The following is a 20269-nucleotide window of genomic DNA, read 5'->3' as shown; positions in this document are numbered from 1 at the left end:
TTGATTAAACCACTTTGGTATCGTTCATATTGTGCATTATAAAATAAACCGTAGAACTACATATAAAAGAAGCTGAAACCGGTTAAACTGCTTGGTCAAAAGAAAATTAACATTTAACATAAGTCTGAAAGCCATAAGTACATACTAGCATGCTAAATACATGAACTAACAAAGGTCCTACCGGACGGGAACATATAACAAAACTAATCAGAATCCTCAATGGTGTCACTGTCATCATCGTCGAACTGGCCAAGCAGGTGACCTCCGGTGCCACACAAAGGAGGACGCCTCACCCGCCTCGGTCTGTGATCTGCCGCTGCTGCTGAGGGCTGTGCGGGAACCGCGCTGAAAGCAGAGGCATGTGTCCCTCCTAACGCAAACCATGGGTCAGACGGAGATACTGCAGGCTCGTTGAGGTCAACTGGCAACTGAGCCTGAACATCGTCACTCGGTGGCTGCTGATCAGCAAACTGGACATGCTCCTCAGGCATCTGTGGCCTATAATGGGTATCATCATCATCCCTAAGCATGTCTGCTATGTCCCTGTAGAACTCGGACTCAGTAACGGGATCATCAATGTCCATCCCGACAGCCGCGGTAGTAAACTCAGCGAAAGCATGTGGGGTCACGTTCCCAAACAGCTGAGAGCTAGTACCCACGTCGAACGTCGGCTGATCCATAGCTGATGCTGATCCAATTACCTCCTCAACGGGCACGTGATGAGTGCCGTCACCCTGCTCGGATGGTCCTCCGTCACGCGCACCTCGACGGTTAGGCCGCGCAGGTGGCCGTCTGCCTCTACGTCGAGGAACACGGTAGTCCACTGCATCCCCAGGCTCAGCTGCAGGAACGTCCTCCTCCAAACGGTCGGCAAACTCCCTCCACTCGCGATCGGTGGTCCGAGTCCCTACACGGCGACGCCGATCGACTCGTCTGTTATCTGGTCTGTCATAAACGTGCTCTCTAGGAGGTGCCTGGGACGACCCTCTGTGACGCGCCTCCTCAGTCAAGACAATCGGCCTCGGATCCTGAAATGCTACATCTGGGGATAGGAACCTGTGCGCCACATGGCACCACCACTCCAGGTACTCTGCTGATGGTCCGGGGTCGAGGACTCGATCGACCCATATGAATGACTGAAGCCTGTTCTCCCAATGCTAGTGCCACTCCTGATAATACGTGGGAAACCACCGGTCCCCACCCCTATCATCCTTCGCATGTAGCCAATCTATGTTCAGAACTAGCTGTGGGAGATGCTGAACACCGCTGAACTGGGGTAGAACCCTATCGACCTGGTGCCACTCGATCACAGCAAAATATATCAGGCTAGTGACGGCCGTCCATAGCCTTCGGTGCTCGTCAGCTAGTATCTCCGGATGAATAACAGCAGCAACATCAACAGAAGAATAAGGCTCCCACACAAACTGTATCAAAACAGTAAGAGTTTCATGAGACAATGACATTTAAGAAAAACTAGTTCTAGTATCAGCAATAAATAAATGACTCACATCGTGGACACGCAGTCGATCCAGTGCAAGGCGTGCGGAAACTAATCTCTGTGCCCCTGCATCGTTCCTCGGCACAAACTCAGCCCACCTACAATTTTAATTGAAATGATGTCAAAACAAAGAATAACAGATGCTGTTTTTACAATTTATGAACGGAAAATACTAAACCCTACCTGGAAGCAAGAGGAAACCCGAACCGGTCAAAACCAGTGGGCCTGAGAGTGGGAAACCTCCAGAAAATCCAAGACTGTAATAGCTGTAGCGGCCCAGCCAAGTTAACGACGTTCCTGTTTGTACCACGACAAAGACACCTATACAACCAGGCCAGTGCAGCCGAGCCCCAGCTATATCTGCCCAAGTCGTCCAATGATGCCAAATAAGGCAACCAGCGAAGGTGGACCCGGTTTGCGTTCTTGTCCGCAAACAGCTGAGACGACAACAGCATCAGGATATAAGCACGTGCGTATACACGCACGGTCTCATCAGTAGCATCTGCAAGGAGAACCCGGAACCTCTCGTGGAACCATGTGTAGCACACTGTCATCTGCTTGAGTTTACTCTGTGGAGGTAACTCCCCGAACAACTCCCGGAACCACACCCATGCTGGCCTACCGTGTTCCATCAGATTCTCAAACTCAGTCAAGTACCCACTAACGGGCGCACCATCAATCGGCAAACCCAGCTGATACGCGACATCCTGTAAAGTAATGGTGCACTCACCAAACGGCATGTGGAACGTGTGCGTCTCCGGACGCCACCGCTAAATAAATGCGCTAAGGAGAGACTCATCAACCCAGAACCACTGACTGTTTAGCCTAGCCAGATGATACAAGCCCGCAGTCTCCAGATACTGTATAATCCGGTCATGTAAGGGCATATTCTGCTGCCTCCTAATGGCGCTAATAACCCTACTAGGCTGCAAAACATGGGTAACAAAATCCCTTAACAAACAACCATTACAAACAACCAATGTTCTGAAAACCGGTTCGAACCGGCCGGTCGAACCGGTTGAACCGCAAACCGATGAGAAATACGATTCGGTTATATGCTAAAACCGAAAAAAATGAAAACCGTTGTTGAACCGCTAAACCGGCCGGTAACCGGTCAGTCGAACCGAACCGGGACCCGGCCGGTTTTTTTCACTTTGCCCAAAAACTCTCAAAACGCGTCGTTTAGCACTCAGTAACCCCAACCTTACCCGTTACCAACCCTAACTCACTCCAACACTCTCTCCAACGGCGCAGCAACAGACCCTCCCTCGTCCTTCCCATCACCCTCGAGCTAACCGTTCCTCTCAACGTCGGCGAGCTCAGTCCCTCCTTTTCGTTCAGCCGCCGGACTACTCCTGACGCCGTCGCTGGTTGGAGCTTCGAAGCTCACTCAGTCCCTCACTCAGCTAACGTTTCAGACTCTCAGCAGTGGAAGCATAGTCGCCGGGTTCGTCTCCTGCCTCCGTCGCGAAGCTTTGTTCCACCGTCGCCAGCTCTCCGTTTCCAGCGCCGTCATCCTTCCTTGCATTTGAATCTGTAATTGAGCCTCTGTTTGATTTTGATTCTGATCTGTTTTTATTCTGAACTTTTTTATTCTGATTGTTGGTTTGATTCTGATTTATTTTTATTCTTCCGTCGTCCTCCCTATTGTTGATTCTGATTTGTTCTTTGGTTGGGTTGTTAATTTTATTTTTTTTACTTTGAACTTTTTGTTCTGGTTTTTTTATTAGTTGCCAAATCAGAAGGTACAATTTAGTATTACTGTTATGGCTGATTTGGATTTGCTGAGGAAGATTCAAGATTTATTATCCCTCTCTTGAGTTGAATGAAGTTTTTGTCAAAGTTAAAAGAATGTATCTGAGCAATTGCAACATGCATTGTTACTATTACACACAGCAATTTGATGATTTGTTTGATCTTTGTTGCCTGTGTTGGTATGTGTTGATGGCCTGGAGTTTTGAGCTATTTGTTAGATATGAGTTTAGATTGTGATAAATTTTGATAATTGTTATGTTTTGAGAAAGTTTAGCTCAGTGATTACGATGAGCTTAATTGCAGAAGAGGTCTTGCTACTTTGTTGAATTTTGAGGTATACATACTTGCTTCTCTCGCTGTCTTTGTCTGTCTCTCCTTCTGCAACCATTGTCTCTTTTATAGTGATATCTGATATGTGGTCAAATTGCTTCTCTTTAATATCATGGTTACTAAAATTCAATTAATCTTTCCCCTAATCTGATGAGAACTCGATCAACCAAATTGGATTTTAATAGAACAGTTACATAAATATAAAGACATAGAATTGAAACTGAAATTGAAATTTATAATCAGACATGGAATTACAATCGACAGATTTGAAAAAGAAATAATAAACGGGGATACTTATCCCCTTATATAACCTACATGCTTGTTACATATACTTAGAGAAATAATATCCGAGGATACTTATATAACCTACATGCTTGTTACATAGATCTAGAGAAACTTACAGTATATGCTTAATCGAACTAAACAGCCCTAATAAAATCTATGACAAAGAAGGGGTTTTAACTTTTAACAAGAGTAATTGTAGTGAGAACATGTATGTAGTGAAGCTATGCGAACTCTGATTCAAGTAATTCAACCGTGAACTGAAATGGTGATATAGTGATATAGTTTTTTTTGTGAACTGTGAAGTGTGAACTGATATAGTGATATAGTGATTGAATAAATAATTGAATATTGTTCTTGCTATTTTAATTTCCAGTTTTGATTGATCTTATTAACTTGTTAATTTGATAAATTATTGTTTTGGTGTTGTTCTTGACCTTTTGACTTTTATATTGTGTTTTGCTGTTGTTGATTTAATAAATTGTTCATTGAGTGGAAGATGAAAATTTGCCATGATAAACCTACTCTTGCCATGTTAAACCTGTCATGTTAAACCTACTCAATTCATTTCATTATTGGCATTCATAACAAGGCCTCTCATCTCCTCTGGTTGTTCTGTTAGGCATATCCACAAACAAGTCTCGCAAGCCACAAGGGTTTACATAAGTGAGGGATTAATGTAGCAAAACTGCAGCAAGTTATAGCGGATTTTGATGATTGATGATAAACTTAGATGTTGTCATTTTATGTTTGGTTGGTTGTTTTTGTTATTTGATTTTTGAGTATGTATTTGAATGAGATTATAACATTTTGGTTTATGTAGTACTTTTAATTTGGATGATATTTTAAAATTTATATTAGACTATAATTATGTTTTAGTGTGTTTATTTATATTTTATTTATTATTTTATTATAAAACGGTTTTTTCGGTTCAACCACGGTCAAACCGGTTGAACCTATAAACCAGTAAACCAATAACTAAAACGGTTCGATGACCGGTTCGGTTTTCAGAACCTTGCAAACAACACCAAACATAATTTTGGTAAAAATTAGTAGAATCGTCACATTAAATTCATTGATTCTCTTATTGTGTAATAAACAATGAAGCTACGAATACTATGCACTCATGATAACAATATAAATAAAGAAAAAAATATTTCTCAATAAAATATTAACATTTATAATAAAATATTTTACAAAAATACTATTAACCAGAATAACAAAATAAATAAGCATAATAAAATATGCATTACTATCAATACCGATAATAATATTAACATTTACGTAGACAATATTAATAAACGCCTCACATTTTGATTGACAGTAACCATAATAATATCAACATTTATATAAATAACATTAATCAGAATAACAATACAAATAAACATAATAAAATATTTTTACTAACAATATTCCTAATAATATCAATTGTTATATTAGTATGAATCTTAATAACAATAATAATAACAATAATAGTAACTAACCTCTTCGTCGATATATCTTGCCACGTGAGCGACGCCATTTAGTCGGTACAAGCGATCCTCACCCTCCATTGACTCCACCACCCACTCCTCCTTCACACCTCCAAAGTTTTCCCAAATCCTCTCAACACAACAACACCTTCCTTTTTTTTGTGCTGTCCCAAATGATCCGTCCCAGCCTTCAGCGGATTACTTATATAGCTACACACACATAAACCGCGGTGGGTTACCAGGTTTTATATGCAATCCACTTTCCTCATAAACCGTGGTGACTTACCACGGTTTATGAATGCCATGCCTCCTTCGTAAACCGTGGTGACTTACCACGGTTTACACTCAATAGTTTTTGCCCATAAACCGCTGGGACCTGCCACGGTTTATGCACGTTTGGAAACCGTGGTGGGTTGCCACGGATTACATAGAAATGGGTTTTTGCACATGCAGGTAACAACAATCAGTTTTGCACATTTAGGTAAAGGATTTTGCTATTCTATTTATTTAAGTAAATTGCCCTAAAAATCCTGTACCCCTGTAACTTCATCTCTCACATCACCCTATCACCGTCAACATTAGAACTTCGTTCAACATCGTCACAACCGTCAATTACTTCCATTGTCTTCGAATCTCACAAAGCGTTGCGATGGATGCCACGATAGCAACGAGGTTTTCACTGAATACTCATCACATTTGCAACAGGTGAGTACATAATCTTTGTTAGGATAATTTATAGGATACAATGATACTTTACTTGATTAATCCATTAATTTTATTGGATGATTAGGGTTTAATAATGGTAAAAACTTGTGAATTATAATAATGTTTAGTCTGTATAGGTTTATTTTTGTTAGAATAATACATCATGTTCAATAATGGTATATTTGAGTTTGTAATTTTAATTTTGTTAATGCTAGTCTATTTTAATTCTATTGTTAGATGGAATATTTTGTGGTTCCTATTTTTTACCATGGAGATCACTCTGTGCGAAATAATAAGGGTGTGCTACTATATATTGATGGAAAAGTAGACAAATTTCTTGAAATGGACATCGACTTGCTATGTTTCTTTGATTTGAAAACTCTATTCAAAGGGTTGGGGTATCATGATTACAAAGCTATGTATTGGTTTTATTCTTCTGCCTCTGAGCTTGAGTCTAGATTACATCCCATTGAAGGAGATGCTCAAATTAATGAGTTACGTATGTATAAAGAGAAGAACAAAGAGAGTCCAGAATTTGAGTTATACTTTGATCATCCAATAATGTTAGCTCCACTTGAGAATGAAGACCTTAATTTTGAGTGTGATCAATCTAATAGTAGTGAAGATGGGTGTGTGGTAATAAGAAAGAAGATTGTTGGGTGTGAAGAAAAAACAGACCATAAAGGAGATATATGGAAGAAGAAGACAAACAAGGATATTAAAAGTAGGACTCTAACTACAAAGAAGAATCAATTGAGTAGCAAGAAGGCTAGTGTTCCAACATATGGGAGGAATAAAGATGGATCTATTGTTGCTGGCCCAAGTGGTGTTGCTAGGCTTAGTGCTACTGCTAGGCCAATTGGTTATGGGTCAATTGGTGTTGGGCCAAGTGGTTCTGCAAGGCCTAGTGTTGCTGGTGGGACAAGTGAGGCTGGTAGGCCTAGTAGTACTACAACAAGATCTGCTAAGCCTGGTGTTGGAGTTCATGGCATTAATGTTAATGAAGAGGATGAAAAGGATGAAGAGTGTGAAGAGGAGATAGAAGAACCTGCATTTAACTACGAGTCAGAGATATTATTAACTCCTGAGAGTTCTGAGGATGAGCGGGAGAGATATAAATTTTCACAGTTCAATGAAGGGGATGGATTTGGTGAAGTTTATTTTGAATTGGGGATGGAATTTCCAACTATCAAAACGTTCAAGAATGCTTTAAAGGACCATGTGATATATGAAGGGAGAAAGATAAGATACATAAAGAATGACCAAAGGAGAGTTAGGTGTGACTATGAGTATGATGTTGTGAGGATTAAGAAACCTAGAAAATCAAAGAATCAAAAAGAAGAAAATATGGAGGATGCAAATGGAAAGGATAAAAATGAGCAGAATGAAATTGAGGAGAATGTTAATGTGGAGAACAAGACTACTGAAGGAGGTGATGCTAGTGAAAACGTTAATGGAGATGCCCAAACTAATAAAGAAAGTGATGCTGTCCAATCCAACAATAGGACAGAAACTACTGATGTTGTGAATGAAAATGGAGCAGAAAATGGGTCCAATAGTGGGATTGCTAGTGGTTCACCTTGTCCATGGCTTATATATTGTGCATGGAATACTCAATTGAAGAGTTACCAGATAAAGACCTATACCCCCGAACACACTTGTGCTAGAGAATTCAGCAGCAACATGGCAAGTCAGAAATGGGTGGCAAAGAAGCTCGAAAATAAAACTATAATAGAAGGAGGGACGTCGAGTTCACGGTAGAGGAGTGGATAAATTCTCAAAAAAAAACCCCAAGAGTTGGGGTGGAGCTAGGAAGAAGCAACTTTACAGAGCCTAAGGACCTTAGACTCAATGTCGATGAACAATGTGGTCAACAGATTCTTGACTAATTTTTTTTTCACCAAAGAGGCTGACCAAGCTAAGGACTGATGTTCACACCTTCAAGCAACAAGAGGGTATAATTTACATCTTTTTTTTAAATCTTTTTCTTTAAAAAAATAGATGTTTTTCATATTATAAATAAACAAAAAAAATACTTTTATATTGTTATACCCAAACATAATTGATAGATAAAAATATCTTTTTGCATGAGATACCCAAACATAAAATTATTTTACTTTTTCATAAGGTCTTTTAAAAAAAGATAATTCAAAAAAGATCTTTTCTTAGAACCTCATCCAAACAAATACTATAGTGTATCTATGTGTTGAGAAGAAGAACAATAAATTCAAAATAGTTGACTAATAGTTTTTTTTTTTCTGTTGGGACTACAACTTATGAAGCAAAAGATATATATATTTCACATGCTAGCATTTTTGGTTCCTTTTTATTTTGTCTGACTCTTCTTGTCCTCCTTTTTTATTCTTATTTTTTATGTTCTTTTTTACTGAACCAATTATTTGTACTTACACAATAGAAGACAGGATAGGGAAACTATAATATGACTTTCTTAGAAGCATATCTAAAATAATATATCTACAATTTTAAAATTCTATTCTCTATCTCTTATAATTGTTTATTTATATTTTTTGTTTTAATTGTTAAGATATTTTGAAGATTCTATTCTTTGTAAATTATGATTGTTTAGTTATATTTTTAATTATTTTTTAATTATAACATTTATTCCTGTTTTCTTTTTCATTTTTTAAGATATTTTAAAGATTCTATTCTTTGTACATTATGATTGTTTAATTATATTTCTTGTTTTAATTATTTTTTAATTATAACATTTATTCCTATTTTCTTTTTCATTTTTTAAGAAAGCTTTTCTTTATCTTTTCATTTTTTGGACTTGGAACCAGTAATTCTTTCTACCAGTATTTTTTTAGAAAGCACAGAATTTTACAATGAGTAAGCCTCCTCCCCAATACCTTTCGTGTGCTACATGTTATCCAAAATGCAAGTAACTTTGTTTCTGTTTTCGTTTTGAGTTATTACGTCGCTCCCTACATGATTTTGCTTGTAATAAATTGTTGAGTTTAACTCGTATGTTACTCTCTCATCTCATAATTGTGATAAATTGTTATCGGTTCTCTTGACACATAGCCCTTTTTTATTAGTTTTTTTTAGTTTTATGTCTTTATTTATTGTTTATTTATTTGTTTGTGCTATTTCATTAAATTAGACATTGATAAGAGCTAGATATTTTCAAAATTGTTAACCTATAAAATTGTTAAGTAAAAAATTTTAACTATCTTAACCAAGATTGTGAGAACCGGACCGATCATTAAACCGATCAAGTGATTGATTCAGTGATTTAATGGTTCAACCAAGGTCGAACCATAGTTGAACCGGTTTAATTAATAAACTTATGTTTGGTAACGATGTTAGAATTTTATGCACTTTTATATATAAAATTTGCAGCCAAAATTAAGTTTGCAGTCAAAATAATCACAATGAAACTTTTCTATGGCAAGCATCATTAACCCTTAAAATTAAAGATGACAAATTTCTCATTCTAACACAAGTATAATAAGCTATGTTCTTTAATTGTGATTGCAATGCAACAACAAACCATTATGTCCCAATGTCATACATAACATCAAGGTAATACATGTAAAAAGAATGAATAAATAAACAAAAGGAGTTAAGCTCAAAACATGAGTAAGCCCTTCAAATAATCAAAGTTTATTTGGTCCGTCGAATATGCATTTGACATCAAATTGATTATCAATTTATATATTACTAAATTGGTCAAATTAGTTCCAAAGATATATAAGACATTTAATTGTCTTTTCACTATTAATCTGTTATATTTCTCCATAAAATTAAATCACAAAAACATAAATTGGTTCTTGATGAACAGAAAATTGATTATTAAAGGACCATTTTTTATGCTGTTGTCACAAATGAAATATAAGGATTTAAAATAATAGAACAAAAAGTAGCAGAAGCAATACTTTGAACAGAAACTGAATTTTAATTCAATTCTCTAGCAACAACTTGATACATCATATGCATTGTATGGCTCTGTATAAGAAAAGAACTAACTGAGAAAATATTTGTCTCGGATTATATCAATTCATACAGCATTCAAAATCCAGAATTATATTAAGCAAAAGTTAATGTAGCATTCAAAATCCAGAGTCCCAAAATTGTATCAATTCTATATAGCATTCAAAATCCAGAATCCAAAATTGAACTTATATCAAATTTATATTAAGCAAATTCAGAATTACAGAATAATTAACCAGAGGTCAGAACAAAACACCAACAATCTAGCTCTGTTAACAACAATGAACAACGAAGAAAATTAACTCAGAAAATAACTAATTAATCCAGAAAAAAATCAACCATCAACATAATTAAATCTAGAAAAATAGTAATTAACTCCCAAAAATAAATTGAAGAAGCAGTTGAGGGATGGAGGCTTACCAACGGTGACCGTGACTGAGCTACGAGAAAGAGAGAGGGAGAACAGAGACAAAGCAGAAAAATGTTGACGAGAAGCAAACGTGCATGAGCGACAGTGGCGAGGGTTGACATGCGTTCTGGAGCTTGAAGGTGGCTGCAGCTCTTGATAGGATTTCCTTCGTGTGTGAGAGAGAACCGAGAGAGATTTGCTTTCTTTGTTTTTTTCCCTTAATATATAGTGTAGCGAACCGAAATGCTAAAAAATCTAGACAGTTCAAACGATTCATCGGTTAATCATCGATTCGTCTGATTTTTTCTGGTTTTTTACAAATCGGTTTCTAGCATCAATTAGACCAGCTAAATGACCGATTTTCAGTTTTCAGAACCTTGATGTTAACTACTACTATATAATGAATTAGTTCCAAATATTTTTAAAATTATCACATAAATTTAATTGAGACCGAAAAAAAAATTCTTCTTACAAATTTTCTTAAAATATTTCTCAAAATTTTGAAATTATAACTTTTTAAAAAATAGCATTTTAAATAGTAATATAATTAATAAGTTAAAAAAACTGGCTATTTGAAAATCTTGAAAGGAAAAAAAATGCCAAGGTCCAATATATTAAGTGTAAAAAATAAAAAATTAGTTAGAGTTAGATTAATTTATCTAATATTTTTCAAAAACGAAAATAGCAAATACAAAATGTTATGGGAATGCATACATGTGGTTATTGAAAGTTCATCATCTTATCTTCTTAATTATATTTATATTATATGCCTCTATTTCACATTAACGCATGCCATGATAATGTGCATATAATAAACATGAGTGAAAGAGGGAGAATCTTTTTTAATTAGTGATCACAACTAATTCCTTTTTTTTTTAGTTTTTTTGTTAACGTGACCGCAACCCATTTAATTTCACCATTATTATCGTTTCTTTCTTTGTATAAATTATTATATCATGCAAATTTGAAGTTAATCTAAAGCTTTAACATTAATATTATTATTAGGGGTGGGCATGGTTTGAATTTTCAAAAATTTAAATTGCATTCATTTTAGAATCAATTTTATGGTTCATAAAATAAAACTAGAATCGGATTAAAAAGAAAAACTAATTCTAAACTGAAAAAATAAAAACCAATTTCAAATCGGTTTTGATATTTAAATCCAGTTTTTATATATAAATCGGTTTTTTATTTGGTTTTTTAATATTCAAATTTAAAATTCGATTTTTTAACCAAAAATTTAGTTTTAAAACTAGTATTTAAAAATCCAATTTTCAAATTATAATTTTTTTAATAAAAAATTAATACTAAAGTCTTTTTAAACTATATATGTTCATTACAACTAAAATTTATTTTTTATAAATCTAATAACAATAATTAATTTATATAATATTTAATCATTTTCAAAACATTAAAAGGATATCATCAAAAAATCTCCCTAAGAAAACAACCCTTAAACATCAACCTTTACAGGTCACTAGAACTTTTTTTTCTTCATCAAAAATTTGACAAATTCACATATGGTCTCTTTCAAGATGAGTTTTTATTTTTATTTTTTTCAATTTTTTACAATTCTAAAGACGAACTTGCTTAATAATTGATTAAGTGGGTGTTGATCATCAAAATCACCATTTGAAAATTAGCAAATACGTTTCTAATTTTCTTTTTTTTTTTTCTACTTTTGTTGAAAATAACACCATCAATATCTTGTGATGTTAACTAATGTTAACAATTGAATGAATTGGACTTAACAATTGAATATTGATTAGACTATTCAACCAATCTTGCTGTAATTAGTAATGATTTATCCTCATGCAAACAAGCTTAGTTGGCTACCAAATGAAAACAATTAAACTCCAATCCTAACTAACACGTTCTCATTCACTCATTTTGTTGAACAATTAGAACGCGCACCGCCAAACATTAGAAAAAATAATAACAAGCATATTTCCTTCATCAACAATTTATTTCATGTAAAATTTCACTAATTTGTGCAAAAGAAAAATTACAATTTATATATGCTGATCTAAAAATCCTCGTCCTCCTCAAACTTGAACATAAACACGGGCGACCATCATCACTTTTATTCTGATTGTTATTCTTATTATTGTAAGAGTAGTTATAGTTATTGTAGTAGTGTTGGCATATTTTTTTCACCAATTCAGTCTTAGATTAGGATTTTTTTTTTAATTTTAGATTTTAATTTAGATATGAATTTAAATTTAGATTTAAATTGTTTAAATGATTTGGATTAAAAAACCAAATTAAAAAAGAGATTCAATTTGGTTTGAATTTTTTTGTATTTAAAATTTTTTTTTAAATAATTTAATTTAGATTTGATTTAAAATCCAAAATCTAGATTTTTTTGCCCAGCCCTAATTATTATATTGAAAGGCATAATAGATTTTAATTTTAGAAGGGCATATGAAGCAAAATATGAACATTGGTAAATGCAAAAAAAAAGAGCATGGAAAAGAAGCATTGTTCTACTACAATTTATTTTTAAAAAAAAATTATTTATCATTTAACTTTTTTGTTTGCTGGTTAGTATCATTTCCTTCCTAAAAATTCCTCTATTTAATTTGTACGCATTTAAAAGATAAATAAAAAAAAGAAAAAGATTTATAATCATATAATTATATAAGTTTTAGCCACTTTTCTTCAATTCTTGCACCATCTTTCACTTTTTCTATATATCTTTTATTTTCATTAGACACTTCATCTTTTATTTTATAAGAAAAAAAAATATTAGAATCTTCAAAATGCATGTATTACTATATAATGTAATTGTTTTTTACAATTTTAAATGCCATCACAGGTTTACTGTAACACCCTAACTATCAAAATGTCACGCTTCCGGCTGCGCTACTCTGATAGTTCGGGTATTACGATGACTTTTAAAATATTTAATACTAAAATATGAGCCTGTTTAAAAAAATTAAACCGTATAACCGCTCAAGAGGCTTCTTATCTGATAACATACAACCACATTTACAAAACAAACCATAATACTTACAAAAGATACATATACATATATCTACATATTATTAATATTACAAGCATTACATAATCAAAATCCTATCCCTCTTGTGAAGACTTGCAAAATTAAAGGCGAGCGAAACATAAAACTAAGATAATACAAAATAATGTCGAATAAACAGAAAATAAATATAACTCTCCTGAAACTCCGTCGCCCATATCTTGAAAAGGGAAAAACCTGTAGGGGAGTGAGAACATCGTCCTCGAAAGGGTTCTCACTATAGGGTTACAGAATTGCTATAATAAGATACAAAAATAAAACCGTTTTTAATGTATAGTGATTAATAACCGCCTTATGCTTCTTTTCAAAACCAAAGATTTAATATTCAAAATCCGAAATCCTTTCTAAAAGGGAAAGCTGTTAATTTCTCAGAAATCCAAAAGCTCTTTTTTTTTTAAGTTTTTCCCTAGACAGCATGAATGACCAAACTGTTCCAAGCATAGGTTCATTAAGTCTATGCTGAACCAGTTTGGTTTTTCATACTTTTCTAAACCGAAAACACAACCAAACACAGCACTCAGCCCATCTCATAATCAACCACGGCCCTAGGCCCAAGCAGCTCAATCAATAACCAATTCATCACAATCCAACCAATTCTCAGCCACAAACACAAGTAAGAAGGTTCAAACATAATCAAGCAGTTATATCAAGTAGAGCAATTAGCAATTAACATAACTATTCACATAGGCAAACCAATTATAATATGCATACCCAAACAATGTCATATAAATGCATATGATGCATACCTGTCCTATTGGCCATGAACTCACGCGTCGGTTATGTTGCCAGACCCGACTTGGATAAGCGGGATTCAACCACCATCCTTATCCGTAGGTTCCACAAGCAAGCGGGACTAAATCACCATCCTTGCCCGGAACACGCAAGCGGGATTTAAACCACCGTCCTTGCCAAATAATTTATCAATATGTGAGCGGGACAAAACCACCATCCTCACTGCAGGCGGGACAAAACCACCATCCCTGCATAACGGTTTATGCACTGAGCAAGCGGGACTATACCACCATCCTTGCCAGGCCTCATCATATTCTCAATAACATCCACAGTCAATCAGACTCAAAATCTTATTTCAAAAATTATTCTTGACCCGCTTTCAAATCACAAACGTATTCAGTTCACATCTTGCCAAGAACCACTTTTCTTAAGTAAATTTTCTTTTCAAAACTTTCAAACAACTTCATAACCAAGCCAGATTCAAAATCTCTTCTGAAATACTCAAAATCACTCATTTTCAAATCATTCGCTCCATCCCTTTGAAATCAAGAGTTATTAATCAACAACCTTGGCAAGGACTCAAGACTTTAGGGAAGAATAACCTGCCTCATTTCTTAAACTCTTCAGAAATTCTCGGAATCATAGTTGCTTAAGTTGAGATAAATTAAAGTAAAGATTTAAAATCAAAACCAAAGTATGTAAGCCAAGAGTTCTAAACCAGTTTCAAAATCAAAATTATTTAAGTGAAAAAAAAAACCAATTTCTTTTCATTCTTAAATCAGAAACTCTCCCAAAAGCTCAGAATTGTTTAGTCGAACTTAAAGTCGAACTTAAAGAATACTTTAAGAGCAACACGAAATTAATTAATCAAGTTCAATTCTTTCAAATTCCGCTAAACTCACCCAAAGGTACTTCTTTAACCAAACTTCAAAACATAGGCCCCTTCATATTTAAATCAATCGGGAAACATAAACTTTTATTAAACAGTTTAAGCTCAAAACACCAATTTCTTAATAAATCAAGAACCAATTCGTAGAACCTCTCAAGTCCAAATCTTTTTCTAAATCACATTTTAAAACAAAATCTAGATTTTTATGAAAATTCGGCAGCATATCCCCTAAAACTTGGACTTTGCCACCCTTTTGGGTCCCAACCAAACCAATCCTCAACTCCTTTCCAAAGGATTCAAGACCAAATCAGTTTCCAATAAACAAAACTCAGAACTTTAAATATCAAAAATCATTTCAAGCCAAACCAATCAGAAATCTCAATTTCAATAAAATTAGACATTATCTCAGTCAAGCAGACAACCATATTCATCTAAGATAAACCAAACAATGCATAGGACTTGCATAATCACCAGAAAAGCATTTTGCTCGTCATATCAATTTATAACAATTCCACTTTAAAATAAATTAGTTTTATAAAAACCCCTACCTCGGTAAGCGAAACCATAATCCAAACATGTCAACTGAACTCTTTTCTCTCAGCCCAGAATCAACAGCAACCAAAACCTCAGCTCCGCTTACTTTCTCAATAGCAGAACAGCCTCAATCGTGACATACAAACTCAATTTCTAATTCCTAAAAACATTAATATCGTGAAAATCTTAAAACCCATAACGAAAAACTAACGATGAGGGTTCGAAATAGAGTACACTTACGGTGACAGCAGAACTGAGCAGCCGCAATCCCGAACTGACTCGGCGGGAGCTTCGACAACGGCTAGAAACTCCAGTGGTTCAACGGCAACCTAAAAATTCGACATGCAAATCTCGGAGCTCGACCCTACGGTAACCAAGATCTCAGAATCTCTAGCCAAACATAACAGAATATTGATTTCAAAGGTTCCGGAACGAAATGCTTACCAAGACGATCAAGGTTCCACTGGCGGTCACCAGCAACGGCGGTTATGGCGGCGGTGACGTCAGCGGACAGCCTAACGGCGACAGAAGTCACACCGGTGCGAATCAGAGGCACGAATGGCGGCGATGGTGTCCACGACGATGGCATAGCGGCGGCGCTGGTTCTTCCCAGCTCGTCGGGGTTCAGGCTCGGTCTTTCCTCTCTCATCTGAGCTCGACGGCGACACGGGCTTCAGGGAACGGCGACGTCGACCTCTCCTCGCGCGGCCCTCTCCCTGGGTTTTGGTCTTCCTCCGTGACGGCGTGCAGCAGAACGCGATAATCGGTTCGGCGGCAGCAGGCAGCGATGCCATGGTGGCTGGGTAGTGACGTGACGACGGCTGGGCGGTGAATTCGGTGGCGGATCGGCGGCAGGGCGCAGCTCTCCGTCGCTCTCTCCCTCTTTTCCCCCTTCTCCCTTACCGTAGCTCCCCTCTCCTCTCATCCCTTTCTTTCGTTTCTCTCTCTTTTTTTTTCTTTGTTTTGAGTGTTGGTGAGCTGGGTAGTGAGTTGTGTGGGCTAACCGTGGGTGTGGGGTGAGGTGAGTGTAGTTTAGTTAGGGTTAGGATAGAAAATTAGGTTTAGGTATTTTTTTTATAGTGATTATCATGCCTATAAAGTATTTACTAAAATTAAAGTTATATTTTTTTAATATTTTAGTAATATTTTTTATAACAGTGAATTTTAATATTCCATCATAGATTTGCTCACTACCAACCGTGGACTTGCAACACCACAAATTGCCATCAACAGGAAATCAAAGGTATTGTTATTTTTTATATGTTTGGAAAATCATTTGAAGGTTAACGTAGTTATCAGATTTATAAATTTACAAGTTTAATTGAATATAAGGTTTTCTCAATTTATAAAGAAAAACTAATTATATTTGTATATATCTTGCAAGTGTTTTTTGTATTTGAAATGATGACCTATAATTATATATGAAAATATTTATATTTATATCTTATATCTTACTGTAATTATTGTAGCTAACTATTAAATATGAATATTTCAGGAAATTGATCATCATGGACGTATTATGCTAACTGATTATGCTGATTATGACCCTAGTCCCACTCTAATAAATAAAACTAAATTGGCTGCACCAATACCTTATGGAACTCCTCTCAAGCCACAACGAAAACCTCCATCTCCTAATCTTCCTAGTATTGGAGTTACCAACTAAATATTATCATAAGCTATGTCGATAATTATCATCTAGGAGTTGTTTTGGAAAAACTTTATGTAATTTATATTTGGAATAATCTATCTTAGTTAATAGGGTATTCTACTTTTCTTATTTTCGTACTTGTGTTGTGGGAAAACGTTGTAGCTTTTGATATCTTATAATAAAATTATAATATCTATGTACTTGTTATTACATTTGATTTGTGTTTATCTAACTTCTTCAATAATGATCCTTAACTTTTTTTTTTAATTTTTTTTATTAGATATTGATATTTGTCATTACTAATTTGCCTTCAACTTCTCAAATTAAGCATTATTTATTATCATTATTATTATTATTATTATTATTATTATTATTATTATAATTATTATTATTATTATTATTATTATTATTATAAAGCATGCATTTTTAAAAGTTCAATATAGAATATTGAAAGCCATAATAATATTTTTAATTAATAAATAATGATGTGAAAAAACAAATATTCAGTACTATATATATCTATTATCTATTGGTGCTTGTTTTGATACGTTAATTAATTTATATACGTACCAAATTAATATGATATAAAAAATAAATAAATATAAAATTATCAAGTAGCGTAATAATCATTTATTTTTTATTTGTATTTGAAAAATTTATTAAATTGTTATAAAGATTAAATACTCTTATAAAAAGACTAATATATTTTTATAATTATTTTTTAAAAGATTAAATAATTCGTTTTATTGTTTTGATTTAAAAAAAAGTTTACAATGAAAATAATTATAATTAAATAATCTTAATCTATTAACCTTAAAAATAAATAAAATTGAGTTTAGCAAGGTACAGTATCTCTACATATCTAAACTCTAATAATTCAAAGGTAGTGCTATGGTGCTGAAACTAATATTTTTCAGCAGGTGCTGAAATGAGCTGGCCACGCTATATAATGAACGCGTGTTGTTGTTGGTGTGACAGGGGAAGCTGTTGGTGTGACAAGAGGAAATCAGGAAGTAAGTGGAAACATCAGAATACAGTAATTAGTCCGTATGGTGTCGGATAAATAAACAAAAAAAATTGTATAAAGCGAGGTGGTTATAGATTGTTAATTTTTATTACAATTGGGTTTTTCCTTTTTTTTTGTTACTTTTTTGGGAAGTAGGTAGACTACTAGAATGGGCTTACATTGTGTAGGAATTAGGAATGATCCAATATTTTGAAAATAAACATTTTAATACTAATACATTAACTAATACTCCTACATAAATTAATTAGCTTAGTTCATAAATTCAAGGAAAAAAAAAACTTACTTCATAAATTCTTATTTAATAATAAATGGTTAAATTGTTATCAAATAAACTAAATATTTTATTTTTCAAAATATCAACTGAAATAATATATTTACAAATCAAATTTTTAATTTTTTTAATATTATAAAATATTTTTTTACTAATTTAAATTGGTTATCCTCTAATACACATTGAATCAACCTGTTAACAATGATTTAATACAGTTAATTGAATAATAACATTCTCACTCATTTAACGAAGCACAATTTAATTAATTTTATTTTAAATTATAAAATTATTTTTTTAAGTTCTTATTTTTAAATCATTTAATTCATACTCATTTTTTTAAATTTTAAATTAATATTTATTAATTTTAAAATTATAAGACAATTTTTTTTCCAAAAACCAAATATACATCACTAGCAATATAAACACATTGTATGACTATGTTTATTTTTATATTGCGTACTTACTGCATATTACTAGTTTTAAATATTTATTTTTTATTTAATTAAATAAAAAATAAAACATAACAAATAGACATCACTAACAATACAAGCACATTGTATGGCTGCGTTTATTTTCATATTGCACTTCCATTACACTATACACACTAAATGTGTTTGAAGGATTACGAGGACAACGTCAACGTGAATGGCTTGTAAGTATATATGCCATATGCTCCTCTTTTTAACACCTTGATATTTATATAGTTGTAGTATTAATTATAAGAACAAAATTTAGAAATTTGATGAAAATTATAAATTGGACTAGACAACATAGTTATTATTAAATAAGAATTTATGAAGTAAGTTTTTTTTTTTCCTTGAATTTATGAACTAAGCTAATTAATTTATGTAGGAGTATTAGTTAATGTATTAGTATTAAAATGTTTATTTTCAAAATATTGGATCATTCCTAATTCCTACACAATGTAAGCCCAGTCTAGTAGTCTATCTACTTACCAAAAAAGTAACAAAAAAAAAAAGGAAAAACCCAATTGTAATAAAAATTAACAATCTATAACTACCTCACTTTATACAAATTTTTTTATTTAATTACCCGACACCATCATGACTATCGTGACTAATTACTGTATTCTGATGTTTTCACTTACTTCCTGATTTTCCCTTGTCACACCAACAGCTTCTCCTGTCACACCAATAGCAACATGCGTTCATTATATAGTGTGGCCAGCTCATTTCAGCACCTATTGAAAAATATTAGTTTCAACACTATAGCACTGCCCATAATTCAATTATTAATTTTTAATAGTCTTTTTCACGCCTCTGGTAGCTCTTTAAGCTAGTGTTTTGGACTTAGTGCTTGTAACACATTCCTTCACAATATTTTGTGTTAAAATAAAAATAAATGCACACAGTCTAATAATAAATCCCTTAATAGTAAAAAACTGTATCCATATTTTTAGCCTTAGCTCAATTTTTATATTCTCGCCAAACTATAATGAAGATCAATATCATTCTTAAGGTTAATTGCACTACTGATATTAGAAGCAACAAGGCACACCAAATATGAATAATTCGTCCATGGTTAAGGGATTTATTCTGAGACCATTTCTGTATTTGAACCGCCGTTGACCGGTCAAACTCATTGATACAAATTATGTGCCAAAAACCGGTTATTCAATTGCAAAATGTGAAAATGATAGGTTAAACCTGGAATAGCTACACACTCTTTCTTAACTTGTCTATTTTTAATTATACACTTA

At 33.7% G+C, this 20269-nt stretch overlaps 1 protein-coding gene and 2 long non-coding RNA genes across 3 annotated transcripts; 1 reads left to right on the top strand and 2 right to left on the bottom strand.

Annotated features, from left to right (window-relative positions):
• Positions 1-65: 65 nt before the first annotated feature.
• On the bottom strand, positions 66-2365 carry LOC112740973 (serine/threonine-protein phosphatase 7 long form homolog). Its single transcript, XM_025789736.2, has 3 exons — positions 1682-2365; positions 1509-1596; positions 66-1424 (listed from the first exon to the last, which is right to left on the bottom strand). Exons 1-3 carry the CDS (start codon positions 2236-2238, stop codon positions 1158-1160), a joined length of 912 nt encoding a protein of 303 aa, XP_025645521.2. The 5' UTR covers positions 2239-2365; the 3' UTR covers positions 66-1157.
• Positions 2366-2689: 324 nt separating this feature from the next.
• On the top strand, positions 2690-4743 carry LOC112740975 (uncharacterized). The gene is made up of 2 exons (XR_011870540.1): positions 2690-3034; positions 4488-4743. It is a non-coding gene; the product is annotated as an uncharacterized lncRNA (long non-coding RNA).
• A 9870-nt stretch (positions 4744-14613) lies between these two features.
• On the bottom strand, positions 14614-16644 carry LOC114925118 (uncharacterized). The gene is made up of 3 exons (XR_003813314.2): positions 16045-16644; positions 15841-15964; positions 14614-15760 (listed from the first exon to the last, which is right to left on the bottom strand). It is a non-coding gene; the product is annotated as an uncharacterized lncRNA (long non-coding RNA).
• Between the last annotated feature and the right edge of the window lie 3625 nt (positions 16645-20269).

This window comes from Arachis hypogaea, chromosome 14, assembly GCF_003086295.3.
Source record: "Arachis hypogaea cultivar Tifrunner chromosome 14, arahy.Tifrunner.gnm2.J5K5, whole genome shotgun sequence".
Taxonomy (NCBI): domain Eukaryota; kingdom Viridiplantae; phylum Streptophyta; class Magnoliopsida; order Fabales; family Fabaceae; genus Arachis; species Arachis hypogaea.
Note: the sequence above shows the minus strand (reverse complement) of the source record. Positions and strands in the feature narration are given on the sequence as shown.

Excerpts from the sequence above, each read along its gene's own strand:
- LOC112740973 (XM_025789736.2), bottom strand. The coding sequence starts at position 2,238 with ATGCCGTTTGGTGAGTGCACCATTACTTTACAGGATGTCGCGTATCAG. Across the intron at positions 1,597-1,681 it reads GGGTTTCCTCTTGCTTCCAG|GTGGGCTGAGTTTGTGCCGA; the intron begins GTAGGGTTTAGT and ends TTAAAATTGTAG. Across the intron at positions 1,425-1,508 it reads ATCGACTGCGTGTCCACGAT|TTTGTGTGGGAGCCTTATTC; the intron begins GTGAGTCATTTA and ends GTTTTGATACAG.